Raw genomic sequence first — 22,875 nt, forward strand, 5'->3', positions numbered from 1 at the left:
ATTGTTTTTGAAAGCAAAATGATGAAATGTAAAGGTAGAGAGAGTCTCCTAGATTTTTTGGGGGGAGATGAATGATTTACAGTAAATACAGTTGTTGGTACATGTGTAAAATGTCTCAGTTTTCTGCAAAGCACTCCACCCTAGTTTAGGTCCTCCTCTGCCATCATGTTCCAGGACCTGAAAGCCCCCCACCCACCCCAGAGTCCTTTACTTTGGCGCAATACACCAACTCCAGTCTAAGTTCTGCCTAGTGTTTTCAATTTCTATCCACGAAAGAGATCATCCCATATTCTTCCTTGTCTTTCTGGCTTATCTCACTTAACATGATTCCTTCTAGCTCCATCCAAGATGAGATGAAGAAAGTGAATTCATCTTTCTTACTAGCTGTATTGTGTATATAGACCACAATTTGCTCAGCCATTAATCTGTTCTTGGACTCCTTGGGTTGCTTCCAGGTTTTGTCTATTACAAATTGTGCTGCTATGAACATAGGTGTGCACAGATCTTTTGGGATGGTTGTACTGGGTTCCTTAGGATATATCCCCAGGAGAGGAATTGTAGGGTCATAGGGTACTAACCTTCTGAGAGTTCTCCAGACTGCTCTCCACAGGCGTTGGACCCATTGACATTCCCACCAGCAGTGCAGGAGGGCTCCTTTGTCTCCACAACCTCTCCAGCATTTGTTACTGCTACCTTTTCTGATGGATGATATTCTCACTGGAGTGAAGTCATATCTCATTGTTGTCTTTATTTGTATTTCTCTGACAATCAGTGACTTTGGGTATTTCTTCTTTTTTTTCCCCATTTTTTTATTGATTTAATAATGATCGACTGGGAGTCGGGGCTGTAGCGCAGCGGGTTAAGTGCAGGTAGCGCAAAGTGCAAGGACTGGTGTAAGGATCCCGGTCCAAGCCCCCGGCTACCCACCTGCAGGGGAGTCGTTTCACAAGAAGTGAAGCAGGTCTGCAGGTGTCTATCTTTCTCTCCCCCCTCTGTCTTCCCCTTCTTTCTCCATTTCTCTCTGTCCTATCTAACAACAACGACATCGATGATGATTACAACAATAAAAACAGCAAGGGCAACAAAAGGGAATAAATAAATAATAAAAAATATTTAAAAAAAATAATGATCGACAGAAACGTAGGATATGAGGGGTACAATTCCACACTATTCCCACCACCAGGGTTCCATATCACATGCCCTCTCTTGGAAGATTTCCTATTCTTTATCCCTCTGGGAGCACGAACCCAAGATTACTATGGGGTACAAAACGTGAAAGGTCTGGCTTCTGTAATTGCTTCTTCACCGGACATTGGCATTGACAGGTCAATCCATACTCCCTTCCTGTTTCTTTTTACTTTATTTTATTTATAAAAAGGAAACATTGGCAAAAACCATAGGATAAGAGAGGTACAACTCCACAGTTCCCACCACCAGAACTCCATATCCCATCCCCTCCCCTGATAGCTTTCCTATTCTTTATCCCTCTGGGAGCATGGACCCAGAATCATTGTGGGGTGCAGAAGATGGAAGGTCTGGCTTCTGTAATTGCTTCCCTGCTGAACATGGGTGTTGCCAGGTTGATCCATACCCCCAGCCTGTCTCTCTCTTTCCCTAGTGGGGCAGGGATCTGAGGAGGTGGGGCTCTAGGACACATTGGTGGAGTCATTTGTCCAGAGGAGTCTGGCTGGCATCATGGTAGCATCTGGAACCTGGTGGCTAAAAAAAGAGTTAACATATAAAGCCAAACAATTTTTTCATATGTCTGTTGGTCTTTTCTATCTCTTTTATAGTGAATATTCTGTTCATATCCCCTTCCCAATTTTGGATTTTTTTTTTTTCTGAGTTTTGGTTATTAGCCTCTAGTTTGATGTATGGCATGTAAAGATTTCTCTTTCTGTAAGGGGTTTCTTTGTTTGGGTGGTGGTATCTTTTGCTGTACAGAAGCTTTCTAAGTTTATGGACATCTAATCTTTGACAAGGGGAGTCCAAACTATTAAATGGGGAAAAGACAGTCTCTTTAACAAATGGTGTTGGGGAGATTGGCGTGAAATGTGAAGAATGAATTTGAATCCCTAAATTCAACCACACTCAAAAGTTAACTCCAAGTGGATAAAGGATTTAGTTGTTAGACCAGAAACTATCAAATACCTCAAGGAAAATATTGTCAAAGCTCTTTTCCATCTAAATTGTATAGGCATCTTCAATGATAAAAGTTTAACTGCAAGGAAAACAAAAACACAAATAAACCCTTGGGACTACATCAGCTCGATTTTGTCTTTAAATCTTTCTTCTCCTCACCTTCCTAATATCTTAAATTACTCTCTACTTTCTGAGTTTGTGTGCTGAGCTTCTGGTTGTATGGTGTGGTTTGATTTTTAAGGTGAGATAAAGATTTGTCACTTCTCTTAAATCAGCTACTCACCCTGGGCAGTGACTAAGTGCTGTTTCCCTTTTCTCTCCCTGGTCTTCCTTGTCTTGTGGGTGTTCACAGGCTCACATGTTCATTTAGTGCATACACATCAGAAGTCAGCTCCTTTGAATTTAGACTCAGAAGTGTTCAGTGTTCAAAACCCATTTCACTAATATTTCATTATCACTATATCAAATGGGAAAAATCATGAAAGTGAAAAGTAAGAGAAATATGACCTTTCCCTCCCCAGGACGTGATGTCCCTTTCATGTCTTCCTTTGCTTTCACGTGCACAGTGCTGGCTTGGCTGTAACCAGGCATACTCAATTCTGTCACTTTTCTCATTTGTGGATGTATTTTCAGTACTGTGTTGGTCCAGGATTCTTTATTAATTTAATCATTTAATATTTTCATATTTCCTGTTTCCTCTGTTTGGACATCTTTGTTCTTACATTCTTTTCATTTGGGGAATTAATTTTTAATCTAAAAAGAGATAGACTTGTTAGGTCACAAAGCTTGGGTATTTTTACGACTTGACACATACTGCCAAATTGCTTTCCATAGGAGTCATACTCATTGACTATATCCCATTCACCCTAGGGTGTGATGTACCTTTTTTACTTTCTTACTAGCTTAAGGAACTCTATTAAAATATATTTATAAATTTGAAATGATTGCATATAAAAGTCCCTCATTTAAGAATGTGACTATCTTATCTTAGGAAGGTCATTATAATGATACGTCCTTTGAGTTTCTGAGTCTATTATAAAAATTGATGACCAGATATTTCTTCTAGAGCAATATGATTCTCAAGTGAGCCATCATATAGAAATATGCTGCATTTGTTTTTTCATTGGAATTTTTTTATTCATTCCCCACTAATAATAAACTTCATGCTGTTTCTGTACTGGGGATGAGAGTCAAATATTCATTTTCACATTGGAAACTTTCTCAATAGTATGTTTTCAAATTCAGTCTTGGTCTTTTGTTTAACACTGAATTTGGAATTAGTATGCAGGAAACTAACTGGCTTTCTCACATTTCCACTGAGGGTTTTCTGTGCGAACTTAAGACTGATTTCCTTGGGTCAGCAGCCCTTAAGTTGGAGTGTGCATCAGAACATACCAGAAACATAGGGGAGTGCTGGGCCTATTTTCTGATGTGGTCTTCATCCTGCTCTTTCCTTCCTTCTCTAGAGGTCTTTCCTCTGCTTGTTTTTAAGTCAGGATTTTGTTCATTCATTTTTTTCATGTTTTATTAGTTATTTACAAAATTATGAGATAACAGGGTTATAATTCTACCCTGTTCCCACCCAGAGTTCTGTGTCCCCATCCCTTCCATTGGAATCTGCAGTAGTTCTCCCAAGGTTACAGATGTGGGTTGACTATTATTGCTGTAAATATGTATACCCATTTTTCTATGGTTTTGCCTTTCTTCCTTTCTAAGTCACACCTACACCTACTACTACTGCTGAATGTCCCTCCCTTTTTTCCTCTTCTCTCTCCAGGTCCTGATGGAATTGGGGTTCAGAGCCCTCTGGTCATCTTCCCCTATCATTCTCCCCTCTGGGAGTATGGACCAGAAATCTTTATGAGGTGCAGAAGGTGGGAGTTCTGGCTTCTGTAATTTCTTCTCCACTGGACATGGGTGTTGGCAGGTGGATCCATCCCCCCAGCCTGTTTCTTTCCCTAATGGGGCAGGGCTTTGGGGAGGTGGGGTTCCAGGACACATTGGTGAGGTCGTCTGCCCAGGGAGGTCAGGTTGGAATTATGGTAGCATCTGGAACCTGGTGGCTGAAAGGCAGTAATATATAAAGCAGGACAAAACAATAAATTTAAACAATAAACAAGAACCAAAAAAGTAGGGATAGAACAGATGATATTAGGGATCTTAGGGTGGAAAGAAACTAGGAAGTCTATTTTAGGTATGTTTCTAGAACCCCATGACTTTAGTTATTTGGCTTGAGCTTGATAGCTAATATGCAAATAAACTAAAATATTGTTTGGAGAGATAGTGTCAGAGTTGAGACTAGAACTAGAAAGCTGGATTAGGGCAGAGAGTATCTCCCAAACATGAGGAAAGTAAATAAATACCATTAACTATTTAACCCATCAATCTGACCCAGAGCCCATGTCTATTCATATTTAGCACAGGAACTTGTGTGCCCTCTGAGTCCTTGTCAAGTCTGAGCTCACAGTCCATGGTCACAGCTGGGAACATTCTAGGCTGCACTCATGTCAGGACCTATCTTCCTCGAGTGGCAGAGCAGACTGACCCAGCCTCTCTTCAGAGAGTGGGGCAGTCCCTATCATTGCTGCTCTCCAGTGAGGGCAAGGTCCTAGAGAGGCCCACAGGAGGGCTTGTGATGATGTTCCTGGTGGAAGTGACCAGTGACAGTGGAGAGAGGGATATGTTAGAGGTCTAGGCCCACTGAATCCATGGGGAGAATCCCAGGATTCCCTAACTAAGGCCCCAGATGGTGGAGTGGCCTGACAGTGACCAAACTGGCCTCATGAAGTGAGCCAGTCTCTTGCCCTGATCTAGCTTGAGATCAGGAATCTTGACACTTCCATTTGTGTCTTTTGTAGTTTATTTCTGCTATTCAATGTCATTTGTAGTACCAAATAAATTCCATCATTTTTGTTGTATTTCTATGAAGAATGCTATTACCATTAGATAGCACACTGAATTTATTAATTGTTGTAGATATATCATTTTAGTGGTGATAATTCATCCAGTCCATGAGCATGGAAAGTTTTTCTATATTAATATATTTTTAATTCTTTTTCAACAGTATCATATAGTAAGTTTTAGTATGTTTTTTTTTTCTTTACTTTTTTGGTTGAATTTATTATTTTTGATGTGACTGCAAATGGAATTGTTCTCTTCTCTTTCTGGTAGGATGTTTTTTGCAATAGAAATCCAATAGGTTTTTTTTTTAATATTTATTTTATTTATTTATTCCCTTTTGTTGTCCTTGTTTTATTGTTGTAGTTATTATTGCTGTTGTTGTTGTTGGATAGGACAGAGAGAAATGGAGAGAGGAGGGGAAGACAGAGAGGAGGAGAGAAAGATAGACACCTGCAGACCTGCTTCACCGCCTGTGAAGCGACTCCCCTGCAGGTGGGGAGCCGGGGTTCGAACCGGGATCCTTATGCCGGTCCTTGTGCTTTGCGCCACCTGCACTTAACCCGCTGCACTACAGCCCAACTCCCCCCAATAGGTTTTTTATATTACTTTTCAGTTTGCTACTTTACAGTATTTGTTTATTTCTAATAGCTATTTGCTGGAGTCTATGGATGTGCTTTGCTTATTAATTATCATGTCACATACACATAATGATAACTTGGCTTCCCCAATTTGGATTCCTTTATTGTCTTTTTCTTGCTTGACTGCTCTGGCAAGGACTTAGAGGACTATGCTAAACAGTAGTGTTGAGAGTAGAGAGCTTGTCTAAGTCCAGGTTTAAAGGCAAAAACTTTTAAGTTTTTCCCTTATTGAATATGTTAGCCATATGTGGATTTTATTATGCTGAGGAATAGTTCTTCTGTTCCCAGTATATAGAGGTGTTTTTTTTTAATTATATATGAATGCTGAATAATGTCAAATGATTTCCCATTATCTGTTTATATAATCACATGGTATTTATTTTTATTGATGGGGTATATTACATTTATTTTATACTTGTTGAACTAGCCTTGCACCCCTGGGATGATCCTCACTTGGTCTTAATGCAATATTTTCTTTTTATTTATTTTTTTAAGTATTTTAATGAAAGAGAGATACAGAGAGAAAGATACACAGTGACAGAGACCAAAGTCCTGCTGAGCTCTGGCTGATGGTGGTGCTGTGGTTCAAACTTGAGACTTTAGGGCTTCAAGCATGAAAGTCTTTTTGCATATTCATTGTGTTATATCCCCAGCCCAAAGCAGTATTTTCTTTATGTGTGATTAGATTTGCCAAGATTTTGCTGAATTTTTTTTGCATCAACATACTTTAGGGACATCAGTCTATAGGTTATTGTTACTGCTTTTGTACTGTCTGTGCCTGTGGAGGCCGGTAATTTGATCACAAGTTCTGATTTTTCTCTCATTCCCCACTCTGGTGATACAGTTTACTTTCACAGTGGGTTATATAGACACTGTCTTCTCTCAGTCTTACAGCTTTATTTGGTGCTGTAATACAGAGTCAACATATGTTAGAAGGTGTTGAGGCCTGGCACACCAGGTTATCACACATAGTACAAAACAGAAAGACCCACATAAGGATCCCTGTTTGAGGCCCCAGTCCCCAGCTGCAGGGGGGAAAGCTTCACAAGCAGTGGTGTCTCTCTCTCTCCCTCTCTATCTCCCTCCTCTCTCAATATCTCTCTGTTCTACCCAATAAAATGAAAAAAGTGGCTGCCAGGAGCAGTGGATTCTTTGTCCCAGCAGTGATAACCCTGGAGGAAAAAAAAAGAAAGAGATTGAGAGAGAGAAAAGAAAGAAAGGAAGGAAGGAAGGAAGGAAGGAAGGAAGGAAGGAAGGAAGGAAGGAAGGGAGGAAGGAAGGAAGAGAGAGAAGGAAAGAACTTGTATTTCATAGAGAGATATTTGCTGACCAAGCAGCACCTCCTGCAGATGAGTACTGGGAGGTATTAGGACACTCGTGTTTGACACACATACCTCAGAGAACCTCTGATGTAGTCCTTGGGCTTGTCAGGACACATTGTGCTCGGATATGTTAACCTTGACGACATTTTTATTTCCCTCAGCAACTTGATGCCTATCATGGGTAAGGATTTTAGCTTACTCCTTTAGTACATAGTCAGGTGTGAACAATGGGAAGAGGACCATCATATCAAGGAACTACTCTCATTCACTGAGCTCATTCTCTGAAGACTTCAGCTAAACTTCTAGGGGCACAGTTCTGGAGGGGGAGCAGAGAAAAATGGTTTCTTTCCCAGGGATCCTTGGATTTCATAACCTTGGCTTAGAAACAAAAAGAATGAAAGATAGTCAACTAACCTCCTAACAAAGTAATCTGAGACCAGTAGACCCTCAGTGAGTGCTAGTCACTACCTTGCGGTTTCTTCCTTGACATACTGTGAAAAGTAGGCCTGCAGAGGCTGAGTGGCTAGGAGAGAACAGTGGCGCCATGTGCAGGGACCCAAGTTCAAGCCCCTGGTCTTCACCGCAGAAGCACATAGCATGAAGCGCAATGACCTGCGCAAGGATCCCGGTTCGAGCCCTTGGCTCCCCACCTGCAGGGGAAACGCTTCACAAGCGGTGAAGCAGGTCTGCAGGTGTCTGTCTTTCTCTCTTCCTCTCTACCTCCCCCTCTCCTTTCAATTTCTCTCTTTCCTACCCAATAAAATGGAAAAAATGGCCACCAGGAGCAGTGGATTCATAGTGTAGGCACCAAGCCCCAGCGATAACCCTGGAGGCAAAATAAAATAAAATAAAATAAAATAAAATAAAATAAAATAAAATAAAATAAAAAACAAGTCTTAAAACACACACACACACACACACACACTAATGGTAGAGGTGAATTTGCCCTAGGGGCCAGGCAGTGGTGCACCTGGTTAAGTGCATGCACTACAATGCACAAGGACCCAGGTTCAAGCCCCTGGTCCCCACCTTCAGGGGGAAAGCTTCACAAAGTGGAGACACAAGGCTGCAGGTGTCTCTCTGGCCCTTTCCCTCTCTATCTCCCCCTCATCTCTCAATTTCCCTCTGTATCTAAAAATAAATAAATGTTTTTAATAAAGCAAGCAGAAAATAGTTCATTTAAAAAAAAAAAAAAGGAGAGATACTTGCCCCAGGGAAAACTCCAGTTAGACTCCAAGAACAGAAAAGCATAAATCGTATGTGCATGCCAAAAGTTTTGTGAAGGAGAAACTTGGAATAAAGTCTCTGGTTTCTTCCTCTGGGTCCTTATGGGTCATACCTGCTGCCTTCCATGGAACACAAGGCTTGGTTCAGCCTTATCCTACCACTCTGGGAACCCCTGTATTCTTTGTTGCTTGCACCTTTGCTTTGGTACAGAAAGTACACTGTAGTTTTAGTCGCTTTTCCTGAAGTCACACTGTCCTCTGGAAGCTCATGATTTGGCAATTGTGCATTGTCTGCCTCCTTAAAAGAACTCAGAGTCCTCCACCCACCCCACCCCTGTTTGGCTTGACTACCCAGACATTCACTCTCTGTCAGAGAGGAAGAATATTATTGGTTGCTGACTTCCTCACAAATATCTAAGTCTGTTCTGCTGGGTCTTGGCTCTCCTCCCACCTGATCTGCATGGCCACTTGACTCTGGCCACAGGCACTTCCTTCATTTCTCCAACACCTGGCAGTTGTTTGTAACTCCTCCCTCACCCACTTCCTGAAACCTCTTCTCTGTGGTGCTTCCTCAGCCCAGCCCTTAACATGTCTGTCCTTCGAAAATTCAGCCTTACCTTTGACTTTATAAGTGTTCATAGAAAAATTCAACTTAAAATATCTGTTCACATTAGTGGTAACTCTTGCTAGCATAGTCAGGAGAATTACCCCAAGGACCATATGTTGATAGATATTTAAAGAATTAAATCAGGCTGCAAAGTGTTTTTTTTTTTTTCAGGTAAATTGAGATATAGGAAAGAACATGTCCATGTGGCTCTTGAAAAGAAGAAAATACAAATTGCTTTGCAGAGCCGCACTGAGCTGCATCCTATGTGGCATCTTCATGTTGAACTGTTCATAATCTTTACAAGAGAGTCAGGTGGGCTGAGATAAAATTGCCCAAGTCTTCCAGAAACAGAAACTGATGCCACAAGCAACCTGCCTACAATTTTCCAGGAAAGAATTGAATCTTATTAGCACACACAAGGAATGCCATTATACAGGAAAATTTAGACTGAGAAAAGAGTAGCAACTAGAAGTTCTTTTTTTTAATAATTTAGATCACATTCCATTTTTTAATTGTATTATGTTTTACAGGGGAAGTCTTTAATATCCTTACTAGATATTCCTTATCCTGCCTACTATTTTTGCATAAATAGTTAGATTTGTATTAAGTAGGATTTGTAAGAGTGGATTCTCATTGTTAAGCAACAGGATAAATAAAAAGGGTTGATGTTTTTCAGGTATATTGAGCAAACCAGAAAAAACTGAATTAAGTCTCTGCACAGCCTTATCATGTGTCCTTCAACCACTTGTAAGTTACATGGGAGAAGGAAAGAGTACGAGAGAAAGTGACCCATTGTCCTTGGTGAAACCTTTGATGATGGGGGGGAAATAGTAGATTTTCATGCTTTCACTTGTAGAAATGGAAGAATCCATTTTTCTAATTCCAAATGATGTTCATTTTCCCTTCTGTTTTTAAGACCACTTCTTTTACAAACAAGTGACTGTGCTAGAGAGAGAAGGCTTCTGTGACGGTGCACCATAAATGGACAGAAATTGAAGTTTTAACCCAGTATTTTTATTTACATAAAGGTGAAGGGCTCATTCCCTTTTTAGCCAGCCTTCTGCCCTCCCTGTATTTTATTTTGTGCCTTCTACTGAGAGTAAATAATAGACTCCATCAAGTCGAAAATTGTCTGACCATCTGAGGACACTTAGCAAGTAAGTACATAGCGGATGAGGAAATAGCCATCTCACTTTCTAGTGTTGCATCCTCTCAGTGGGAGGGATTGTCCCACAGCAGTCATTTTTTTCCTCCTTAATCATTTCACAACAGGAAGTAATATTTTGATGATGGTCTTAGACTATTTCCTTGCCTTTGGTCTGCAAACAATGCTTTATTTCTACTTGTCATCTACACTCACTGGACTCATACCCTCTCCATAGGTGTTTCTTTGTGATCCCCAGTGGAAGCTTTGTCCTTATCTGCTTGGGCAGGTTGAACAATATAGAACCTTCTTTCTTGAAGCATCAAGTTAATAATCATCTCACATTAGAAGTGCCCACCTGTTTTACTTAAACAAGCATTCTTTTCTCAGTCCTCTGCAGGACTTGCAGTCATTACTTTATTCTGTACTTATTTTAAGACTTACCAGTTGATTCCAGAGCCCCTTTGAAGTTTGACTGTCACCACATGGCTAACCCAACACACACTTCTCATTTGTGCTCAGGCATTGTGGAAGATTACAAGCCACCGTTTTATGACATGGTTCCCAATGACCCAAGTTTTGAAGATATGAGGAAGGTGGTCTGCGTGGACCAGCAGAGGCCAAACATACCCAACAGGTGGTTCTCAGACCCGGTAAGAGCTTGAGTTTCTTTCAGTCATAGCTATCTGCTAGTTGTTTGTTTTGAGTTTCAGCTTCTAGAGTGCTTGCAGACTGTTATCTTTTTCTGTTCCTATAAAGAGCCGCAGACTTAGTTGAGGAAGTTTACAAAATAACCCCATTTTTCAGAGAGCCCTCCCAGGGGGGTTACTACTGAGAAACACTTTCCATTAGAATTCTTGCCATTGGCAGTTTCCAGAAAATGGAACTCCTAAGGTACCATTAGTTCACAGTGGTCTCACGTACTCTGAGACCTGCTTAACCCTCCCTGAATGTCTGAAATTTCATAGAAAAGCTGGTCAAAACTGAAGACCCTTACTGCTCTTAAGGAGTAGGAAGTCTAAGACATGAAAAAAATGCACTTATCTGAAGATATCACTTGTCACTCTAGGTTAGTATTATTGCTTTTAGCAGCCATAAAACTAACAGGGAAGTTGGCCTTGCCCGTGTAATTTGCCTGGTAAAGTCAGTTGGCAGGCATTACAGGTCCAAAGGACAGAGTGCAAGACCCTCAAGTCCTTCTTTATCAGGGCTCAAGGATTTGTGCATTTAACCAAGATGACCACAGCATCATTTTAACAAGATCTGGAATGCTCTACAAAAAGAAGAAAAAAAAGTTTCTACATCTGCCCAGTTTCTAAGGTCTACAAAAAGCAAACAAGCAAAACAGGGCTGGGGAGACAGCATCAGAGTTCTGCAAAAGACTTTCATGCCAAAGACTCAGAGGTCTCAGGTTCAATCCCTAGCACCACCATAAGCCAGAGCTGAGTATTGCTATGATCGGTCTCTCTCTCTCAGAAAATCAATTATATATATATATATGTATGTATATGAAAAGCAATTTAAAAAATAAATCCTTCATTTTTACTGTGGCTTATTTTTTCTATCCTCAGACACTAACATCTCTAGCCAAATTGATGAAGGAATGCTGGTATCAAAATCCATCTGCAAGACTCACAGCTCTACGTATCAAAAAGACTTTGACCAAAATCGACAATTCCTTAGACAAATTGAAAACTGACTGTTGACACTGATACAGCATCTAGAGGGAAGAATGTACATTGCTGTCCAGTCGGGACCTAACACTGGTCTGATGAGTGGTCAGGATAGGATCCACCTGTCTCCCTCCCCAAATGACTCTTTGGACAAGGCAAACAGCCTGCCCAGCCCTGTTGGGGAGACTCCAGAACCACCCTAACCCCTCTCAAGAACCGTGAACAGGGCCTGCCCTGATTGCTGATGCTGCAGAGATGGCCATGGGATAGGTAGTCTCGCAAAGGCTGGGCGCTCAGAGAATTCCTACAAGACATCTGGGCATTATGGCAGTGGCTTCGTCTCTATCACAGGTCTCCTGGACACTCCCCTAGGGAAAACCAAGGAGGGGGTGAATCTTTAATCAGCAATATTCCCTGTGCTTCTCTCCTCCATTGCACTAGGAATTCTTCTCATTCTTTACTTGCACTGTTACTCTTAATTCCCAAGACCCAACTTGCCAGAATGTAGGCTGTGTCCTCTTCTGGCCTGTCTCTGAATGGTAGGAATTTAATTTGGCAAAAACAAAACACAGTGTCAGACTTTGCTGCATTTTACACAAGCTGATGTTTACAACAATCTGAACATTAGGAATTGTTTATACACAACTTTACAAATTATTTATTACATGTGCACCTAGCAGTTTTCACAAGACTGCTCCGTGTAGATGTTTAAGTTTATTTTTATGTGGTCTTATGATTTTATTACTGAAATGTTTTTAACACTATCCTCTGAAATGGACATTTTCTTTTATGATCAGTTAAAGCCACATTTTAAGTGTTCCACATTTGTCTGTATGTAGGCTGTAACTTTTCTTTCAGTTCATATGCAAAACGTATTTAGCCATTACCCATGGGACACCACCAAATATATTAATGATTTAGAAAAAAAAAAATCCAGTAGAATTTTAGTCCTAAGAGCTGTGGAGAGAATGCATTTTCTTTGGAATTATCCATTATGTGCATTTAAACTCTGCCAGAAAAAAAATAACTATTTTGTTTTAATCTACTTTTTGTATTTAGTAGTTATTTGTATAAATTAAATAAAATGTTTTCAAGTCAACAAGTGAGTTCTACCAGTATATACAAAAGGTCTACATCATGTAAAGTATATTTGTTTGTTCCGTTTGTTTTTGGTTTTTTGTTTTTTGTGAATAATGTGGCCATGGATGTGAGTGTGGGTCTCCCCTTCTCGTTATTTCAGCTGTCAGACCAAAAGTAGAGTGGAGTGACTTACAACTGCAACTGAAGTGCTGAATTTCTACAAATTATTTGTACCCACAGATCATTGATGAATCGTTTATTTTTCCCACAAATGTTATTGTTTTATTATTGGATAGAGACAAAGAAATCAGGAGGGGAGGGGAGATAGAGAGGGAGAGAGACACCTACAGCCCTGCTTCACCACTAATGAAGCTTTGCCCGTGCTCGTACCCAGGTCCTTGCACCTTATAGAGTATACACTTAACCAGGTGCACCACCACCAGGCCCCCATGATTTCTTTTTTCACCAAAGACACACACAGCCAACAGATACATGAAAAGATTTTAATTTTTTATTTTTATTTGTAAAATGGAAATATTGACAAGCCTATATGAAAAGAGGGGTACAGTTCCACACAGTTCCCACCACCAGAGATCTGTATCCCATCCCCTCCCCTGATAGCTTTCCTATTCTTTATCTCTCTGGGAGTATGGACCAAAGGTCATTATGGGGTACAGAAGATGGAAGATCTGGCTTCTGTAATTTCTTCCCTGCTGAACATGGGCATTGGCAGGTGGATCCATACTCCCAGCCTGTCTCTCTTTCCCTAGTGGGGCAGGCATATGGAGAGGCATTTAAATCAAATGTGACATACTTAGGAATTTAACTTAGAGAGTAAAAGATCTGTAAAATGAAAGCTATGACTGGGATCAAATTAATCAAAGACAGAAACAAATGGAAAGACAGCCCATGTTTCTAGATTCATGTTAAGATGCCTACTCTACCAAGAGACAGACAGACAATCCATGGGGTACTTAGCAAAGTATCAGTGCCATTCTTCAAGGAAAGAGAAAATAGTATCTTAAAAAATGTGTGAAACCTCAAAAGATACTACACATACGAGAGAGTCCTGAGAAGAACAAAGCCAGAACTCACACTTGGCATCCAGCCACAGCACAAAGTTGTAGTGATCAAAGGTAAGAGAGATAGTGAAATGGATACAGTTTGAGATCTGGGAGTGTGATGCTTCTAGCTCTGTTCGTTCTTTCTTCTCAAGATTGTTTTAGCAATTCTAGGTCTTTTTTGGTTCCAGATAAACGTGTAGCTTTTGTTCCATTCTCCTAAAAACAGTGATTGGGATCTTAATGGGGATAGCATTAAATTTGTATATGACTCTGGGTAGTATATTCATTTTAATGATGTTAATTCTTCCAACCCATGAACATGGATTATCTTTCCACTTCTTTGTGTCTCTTTTTATTTCCTTGACTAGTGACTTGACTAGTCTTTTACTTCTTAGGTTTATTCCTAGATATTTGATTGGTTTTGTTGCTGTAGTAAAAAGGATTGATTTCTGGATTTCATCTTCTTCTAACTTAGTGTTTGCATAGAGGAATGCCACTGACTTTTGAATGTTAATTTTGTAGCCTGACACATTACTGTATTGCCTGATGATATCCAAAAGCTTCTTGTTGGATTCCTTAGGTTTTTCTATGTATACTATCATGTCATCTGCAAATAGGGAGAGTTTGACTTCTCTTCCAATCTATATCCCTTTAATTCCTTGCTCCTGCCTGATTGATACAGCTGAACTTCCAACAGTGTGTTGAATAGAAAAATAGATGCCGAGTACAAGGGATCACATAGGGAGCCCTGAATTAAAACCCTCCGTCTGTGACCAAACAGTATTCTCAGCTAACTCAGGGGCACTCTGAGAGTTTATTTAATAAATGGTACTGGAAAAACTGGACGAACAGTGCTTAACAGTGAAGTTGGAACTCTCTAACTGCCACTCACAAAAGTAGCTTGAAAATGAATCAAAGACTTAAAAATAATACTCTCAGGAAAAAAACCTAGGGAAGGAACTCTTTGACATTGGTCAAAGAGTTCTTTGACATTGGCTCTGGTAGAAAAGTAAGAAAAGAAAGGAAGGGAAAGAAAGAAAAAGAAATTTTTAAATGTCAAGAAGTGCAAAAAGAAAAATTAGACTACTAACCAATCTGGGGGATCAAAGCATTACAACATCACAGGGAGAGAAAGATAAATCTCCAGAAACCAAATGTGAAGACATGGAAAATTATATCTTCATCAGCCAGAGCATTCAGAATTGCTATCATAAAAATCAAAGAGCTGAAAGGAATTCAGAAAAACATTCAGAGAGATTCAAGAGAACTCAGAATATGAAGTTCAAAGAGATTAAAGAACATTCTAGGAAGCAACTCTGAGGTCTGAAATAAAATTAAGAAACAGAAGTCATAAATTGAAATTTTTAAATAAGAAAATATGAGATTTAGAATGTGAAGACTTAACTAACAAGATCAAGAATGTCACAGAAAGAGAATAGACCTAGTGGAATTAACAGGTTAATGTGCTCAAAGAGAGTAATCTACGACCAAGTGCAAGTAAAAAAAGAAAGAAATGCACTTATTAAATGTTATGAGAATAATCTAACTCTATTACTCTATTTGGCAAATATATATATATATATATATATATAATCTCAAAGGTATCCCAAGAAATAAAGATAGAAATACGGCTTATTCAAAAAGTAGTAGTTGAGACATTTCCAAACCTAGGGAAGGGACTGAATATACAAGTTCATGAATGTAACAGAACATTGTATTATCTAAATGTCAAGTAACCTAGATTAAGATATGTTTTAGTTAACATATCAAAAGTCCAAGACAAAAATACTAAACATGGTTGAATGGAAAACAATAAATTCTAAAGATATTCTCATCAAGCTATCATTAGAGTCCTTAGAAGGAAATCTGCAGGTCATGAGAGAGAGGAGTAATATATTTAATATACTCAAAGTTGAAAACTCCCAACCAAGAATACTGTTCCTGCAGAAATAACTCCCTTTAATATATGAGGAGGGGAAAGCATTACCCAGACTAGCAAGTGCTGAAAAAAATTCACTACTACCGCACTTATGAGAAATGCTGAAATGAAGGATGTATAATTACAAAAAAGTGAACAAGGTAATAGAAATAGCCAGAAAGAAGTGAAAAAATGACAGTAGCAAGCCCTCTTAAGCCAATAACATCCCTAAACATAAAGAGACTAAATTCACCAGTCATAGCACGAAGCAGCTGAATGGATTAAACAGAAAATCTTAATTGTATGCTACCTACAAAGAAAACTCACGCTCCAAAAGTAAAGTACAGACAAAGTGAAAGAGTGGAAAATGCCACTACAAGTCCATGAGAACGTTTTAAAGTTCTGTAACCAAACAAGCATGCTATGTTCCTTAGAAAGGTCTCTAGGGAGTCAGCTCCACTAGCAAAGAAAACAAAAACAAGCAAAAGGTCTCCACTAAAACTCCACAGCAAAAAGAAGCCCACATCAAAGCTAAAAGCCAGCTTGCTGACAGAAGATACTTGCAAACCCTATGCCTGGCATAGGGCTAATATCTAAAGTACATAAAGGACTCTTAAAGAATAGAGGGAGGGGGTGGGTAGCATAATGGTTATGCAAAGAGATATGCCTGGGGCTCCAAAGTCCCAGGTTCAGTGCCCCACCACCACCACCATAAGCCAGAGCTGAGCAGAGCTTTGGTAAAATAAATAAATAAAGTAGAAGTCAGATGTAGTTACTGATCAAATTAGTTAATGATTGATTTAAATCAAGTAAATGTTTTTTGTTAAGATTTACTTATTTATTTTAGGAGAGAAAGCAGTCTCGGCTCTGGCATATGTGGTACTGGGGATGAAAGCTAAGACCACAGGTGTGCATGTCCTATACTTCACTGAATTATCTCTCCAGCCAGAGTCTTTGACACATTCAAAGGAAGACTAAACAATCAGACTCTTCAAAGAAAAAAAGAAAAATGTGTGTGTGTGTGTATGGGGGTAAAGGGTATCTTTTCCCCAAATGCATTCTATAAGATCAATATTACTCTTATTGCCAAAGCAGTACAAAAAAAAAAAAAGAAAGAAAGAAAAGGAAACTGTAGACTGATAGACTGATATTCCTGATGAACATTAATGCAGAAGTCCTCAATAAAATCTTGACAAAATGAACCTAGTGCACATGGAGAGAATCCTCCATCTTGACCAAGTGTGATTTGTCCCTAGGATGTTGAGAGGTCTAAGATATGTAAAGCAGTCAGTAGAGAAAACCCACATCACATCAATAGACCCTATGAGTATTTGTCAGGTGTCACCGCCATTTTATGATAAAACTTTTTAAAAAATTGGTTTTGTGTTTATTTTACTTATTGGATAGAGACAGCCAGAAATCAAGAGGGTAGGGGGAGATAGGGAGAAAGACATCTGCAGCCCTGCTTCACCACTCATGAAGCTTTCCCCTGCAGGTGGGGACTGGGGGCTCAAACCTGGGTCCTGTGGTCCAGGAGGTGACACAGTGGTAAAGCTTTGGACTCTCAAGCATGAGGTTCCAAGTTCGATCCCCAGCAGCACATGTGCCAGAGTGATGTCTGGTCCTTTCTCTCTCCTATCTTTCTCATAAATAAATAAAATCTTTAAAAAAAAAAAAACCAACTGTGTCCTTGTGCACTGTAACAAGTGTGTTTTAACCAGGTGTGTCACCACCCAGCCCCTAAAATTTCTTAATTTATTAGAAACAGGAAAAAAAACATTGGTATAATAATAGTCACATATGACAAATCCACAGCTTCTGTTTATGCTCAATAGTAAAAACACAAACCTCTCGTTCCCCATAATATCTGGACTAATATAATGATATCTACTCTCACCACTGCCATTCAGATCACTGGAAATCCTAGCCAGAGCACTCAGACAAGAAAACCATATAGAATTGGAAAACAAGCTACAGTGGTTTTCTATTTGCATATGAAATGATAATAGCCACAGGCAACCCTAAAGATTCTACCAAAAATCAGTAGAAATAACCAATGAACTGACAAGACACAGTCACCATTCACAAATCAGCTGCACACATGAGTAAAGGGAGGGAATCAAAGGAATGCTTTTATTTACAGTTATACCAAGAAGATGTTTGTAATGAAAACTTACAAGAAATTAGCAAGAGAAATAGAAGACAGGAGGAGATGGAGGCAGATCCTGTGTTCATGGATTGCAAGAATGAAAAATGACCATCTGCCCTACATCAATTCAAGGACATGGATCCCAGTCACTTTCAAAGCCAGCAACAAGCAGCTCCTGACAGCTTTCAACCTGATGCTGTTGACTGGCTACGGAAGAAGGGCAAACCTAGAAGAAGAAGAAGTGCAATGCCTGTCAAAATCCCAAAGGCACCTGTAAGGGAAAACGGGCCTGATGGTGGCACACGTGGTTTGGGAGCATGATAGAGAGTGGGAAAGATATCAGAGGAGGGAATGGGATATGGAGATTGGGTGGTGGGAATTGTGTGGGTTTGTACCCCTCCTATCCTATGGTTTTGTTAATGTCTCCTTTCTTAAATAAAAAAATAATGCACAAGGACCTGGGTTCGAGCCCCCAGTCCCATCACTAAAGGGGAAAACTTTATGAGTGGTGAGGCAGTGCTGCAGGTGTCTCTCTCCCTCTCAGTTACCCCATTCCCTCTTGATATATGGCTGTCCCTATCCAATAAATAAGTAAAGATAATAAAATATTATTTAAAAGAATATAAGGCAAACAAAGCTTAAGTTATGAAAGTATAACTAAAGCAATCCTGAAAAAGAAGCAGGAACATGAAGGCAACATGGGAACTGACTTCAATCCCTACAACAAAGCAATAGTAATTAAAATAGCATGTTACTGGTGGAAAAAAAAACAGATATAGACATGGAAATGAGCATTGTTCCTGGTAGTGTACCAAGAACAAAGGCAGCTGCCACTCATCCTTTAAGCTTATTTTTCATCTTTGCTCTTTGAGCATTTGTTTAGTTTTATCACTAGTTTATTTACAAATGGTTCAAGGGTGCATACAGTTATATTAAAGACCTCAAAATAAATAACAATACTTTTAAAAGAAAACCTATAGTTTTTGAAAAGTGAGAGCCATTATTTTCAGAAAGGGAGCAGCACTCTAAAGAATAATTTATTTAGTGGGGCCTGGCAATGGCACACCTGGTTGAGCGACATGTTCAGTGCACAAGGACTGGAATTCAAGCCACGAATGCTGAAGCAGGGCTACATGTGTCTTTCTGTTTCTCTCCTCTCTCTCTCTCTCTCTCTCCCCTCTTGATTTCTCTCTGCCTCTATCCAACAATAAAAGAATTTGCATTTACATTCTTGTATACTCTTATCTGAGTATAAATAGCTCCTGAGAACTACAGAGTTAAGTATCCTTAATTGTTCTATTTTCAAAGGTCAAAGCTCCCCAGAGCCTCCCTTCATACATAAGAACAGATCAGTACCCAAATGACTAGTCAGCTCTGTGCACAACTACAGGTCTTTGCTGCCAGGAGATCTCATTTGGAACTGCACTACTTACATGGCCCACAGTGTGAGCAGCTTCAGGTTCTCATTTGCTACTTGAGGACAGTGCTTCCAAGATCCATGCTCTCACTATAGTCTGCACTGATGCCATGTCTGGTAAACAGGCCATTTGGCTCAAAGAGGAGGTTGGCAGCATCAACAGTGGGCAGACCGATATAATGCCACAGGGCAGTGTACACTGGACGAGAGTTGCAGCAATACTGGGCAAAACACTTATCTTGAGAAAGCTGCCTTTTGGTAGCAGTGGGCCAAGTTCCTAGATTGATTCGTCTGTCCAAGGGGCCCAAGTCTGTATCTCCTTGGCCACACGATAGTCCTGGCTCTCCTCTCTAGCTGTCACCAGTGGAAGAGGAAGGGCAAGGGGAAAGTAAAGACAGGCTTTGCTACTCTAGATTTCTTTCTTTTAAAAATATTTTTTAATTTATTTTAATAGGTAGAGACAGACTAATCAAGGGGGCAAAAAAAGAGAAAGAGAGACACCTGCAACACTACTTCACCACTTGTTAAGATTTCCCCCTGCAGCTGGGGGCTGGGGGCTAGAATCCTGGTCCTTGCACACTGTAATATGTGCACTCAACCAGGTGCACCACCACCTGGCCTCCTATATTTATTTTATTATCTTTATTTATTTATTGGATAGAGACAGTAAGTAGATAGAAAGGAGAGGGGAAGATAAAGAGGAAGAGAGACAGATAGCTGCAGCCCTGCTTCACCACTTGCAAAGCTTTTCCCTACATGTGGGGACCGGGGGCTCAAACCTGGGTCCTCATGTGCTGTAACAAGTGTATTCAACCAGGTTCACCACCATCTGGCCCCTCTTATTTGTTTCTGTAATAGCCTTCTTTTGTCAAGAAGTAAGATTATTCACACCAGGTAATCAGGCTTTTCCTGAACCAATCATAATTTGGTGAGAAAAGATTATAATCAAAGGGAGCACCTGGAGTAGCATGAAAAAGTTGATGTACTTGCTAACTCCCAGGCAAGGTACAGAGGCAGCAGAGCTGCCCCAAGGGCTGAGTGCTCCTGGGCGGCCTGAATGGACTCCACAGGTCTGTGTCCACAGAGCTGCTCAGACCCCTACCTGGGGCCTCTAGGGTCAGCCCTGAAGCTGCAGGGCACTGACATTCATCCACTTCCAAGTTTCCTCAACTGTCCATCTATATCCACAGTGACTCGTTGGTAGTGCATGACGAGAGAAGCTTGGAACAAGAGCTAGGAAGCAAATAATCAGCACCATCTTGCTTTCAGAAAAGACAAGGCAAGTCCTGGAAGAGGCATTTCTCAGATTCTGCATTACTACAAGGTCTACATAGCCTTCTGTTGCCCATAACCAGTTCCTAGTGTCTGACCTCCATAACCTCTTACTTCACTACTGCCACCATGTCAACAATCTGGTCGCATGCCAAATGAGTTACAAATGCTTATTTTCTTTTTTTTAATTTATTTTTTATTTATGAAATGGAAATATTGACAAGACTACAGGATAAGAGGGGTACATTTCCCCATAATGCCCACCTCCAGAGCTCCATATCCAATCCCATATGCTCATTTTCATTATAACTCTTCAGAAAGGATTCGAACATTTGCTATGTGAAAATGAAATTATAGCCCTGGAATCTTTTTTTCCTAAATCACTTTACTGGGCAAATTGTGCCAAAAGGACAGTTGTTTTCACATCCAGGGGTGGCATTTCTCATCTTTCCACCATAGGAGTCTTCTGCAATCTCTGAGATCTTCTGATTCTATAAATCACTATTAAGTCATCAATCAAAATGCCATATAGACAGAAAAATGTATAATGGCTGCCTAAGGAAATTATGTGTGTGTGTGTGTGTCAGTGGGGGGAGGGTCTGGGTGGTGGCACACCTGCTTGAGCACACATGTTATAGTGCACAAGGACCAAGGTTCAGGCCCCTCGCCCCATCTGCAGGGGGAAAACTTTGTGAGTGGTGAAGCAGGGCTGCAGGTGTCTCTCTTTCTCTCTCCCTCTCTGTATCCCATTTCTATTTCTGGCTGTCTCTATCCAATAAATAAAGATAATATTTTTAATTTAAAAAAGAAAGAAAATTATGTGAGACTATATATTCAACTATATATGTTTTGTTAAGTGTCTTGAATTTTGGACACTATTGGATTACCAGTTATCATTCATAGTTATAACTTACTGAGAGGACCTTGTTCCAAGTACAGAGAAACATCTGGAGGCTGATTTTTTTTAACTTTTTATTTTTTTTTATTTTTATTTAAGAAAGGATTGATTAACAAAACCATAGGGTAGGAGGGGTACAACTCCACACAATTCCCACAACCCAATCTCCATAACCCACCGCCTCCCCTGATAGCTTTCCCATTCTCTATCTCTCTGGGAGCATGGACCCAGGGTCATTGTGGGTTGCAGAAGGTAGAAGGTCTGGCTTCTGTAATTGCTTCCCCGCTGAACATGGGCGTTGATTGGTCGGTCCATACTCCCAGTCTGCCTCTCTCTTTCCCTAGTAGGGTGTGTCTCTGGGGAAGCTGAGCTCCAGGACACATTGGTGGGGTCTTCAATCCAGGGAAGCCTGGCCAGCATCCTGGTGGCATCTGGAACCTGGTGATTGAAGAGAGAGTTAACATACAAAGCCAAACAAATTGTTGAGCAATCATGGACCCAAAGCTTGGAATAGTGGAGAGGAAGTGTTAGGGAGGTACTCACTGCAAATTCTAGTGTACTTCTGCTTTCAGGTATATATTTTGCAGTAGTTTATGGATACGTGTGAACATAAGCTCTCTCTCACAGAAACTGGTGTATATCTAGGTTATGGGACTTTGTTAGAAAGTGAACTACCTGAGATGAAATTAGAGTGTACTATAAAAGGAAAGGTCTCACCCGAGTAATGAAGCTGAAGGGTTGTCATTCCACACGTGAAGTCTCTGGACACAGTCTGAGGTGAAGCATGTTGAGGTGGCAATCGTTGCGTTGTAATCGGCGGATGCAATATTATTTGGTATGGATTGGGAGAGGCATACGGGAAAGTGGGCCCTATGTACACTCCTAGCAAAATGTAGACATATAAATCAGTAGTTAATTAATATGAGAGGGGGGAAAATCAATTGTATGTCTCAAAGTTTTTCAAAACACAAACTGATTCTTTTTAATATATAGGCTGTGTATTTGATATGCGGACTCTCTCAAAAGCCTAGACCAAGTAGATTAGAAGCATCCAATAGCACAGCTATATACAAGATACTGGATACTGTACAGCAAACCATAACAAAAGGACTTTTCAAAGTTAACCTAATTACCAAATAATGTGATGATCACATTAACTATCGATTGTCTTTTTGAGCCCTAAGACAGCAGGAACCTCACATCTCCACTATAGAGCCCCTACTTCCCCCAGTCCTGGAACTTTTAATTTTTTTTAAATTTCTATATTGGGGGATTTATGATTTACAGTCAATAGTAAAATACAATAGTTTGCACATGCATAAACATTTCTCAGTTTTCCACATAAAAATTCAACCCTCTCTAGGTCCTCTGCCATCGTGTTCCAGGACATGAGCCCTCCCTCCCACCTCCGAGTCCTTTACTTT

General features: G+C 40.2%; 1 protein-coding gene across 5 annotated transcripts in view; it reads left to right on the plus strand.

Annotated features, from left to right (window-relative positions):
• Positions 1 to 12,755, plus strand: part of ACVR1 (activin A receptor type 1) — a 157,707-nt gene extending 144,952 nt beyond the window's left edge. For 4 of the 5 annotated variants that reach the window (XM_060177902.1, XM_060177903.1, XM_007524295.3 and 1 more), the window contains 2 exons: positions 10,503 to 10,633; positions 11,552 to 12,755. In XM_060177902.1, coding sequence (XP_060033885.1) covers positions 10,503 to 10,633; positions 11,552 to 11,686 — 266 coding nt within the window. In that variant the 3' untranslated portion in view covers positions 11,687 to 12,755. Of the gene's footprint in view, positions 1 to 3,919; positions 4,017 to 10,502; positions 10,634 to 11,551 lie in introns of all 5 variants that reach the window. The other variant, XR_009545966.1, reaches the window with a different exon arrangement.
• Positions 12,756 to 22,875: the final 10,120 nt, after the last annotated feature.

Source organism: Erinaceus europaeus, chromosome 18 (genome assembly GCF_950295315.1).
Source record: "Erinaceus europaeus chromosome 18, mEriEur2.1, whole genome shotgun sequence".
In the NCBI taxonomy this organism is placed as follows: domain Eukaryota; kingdom Metazoa; phylum Chordata; class Mammalia; order Eulipotyphla; family Erinaceidae; genus Erinaceus; species Erinaceus europaeus.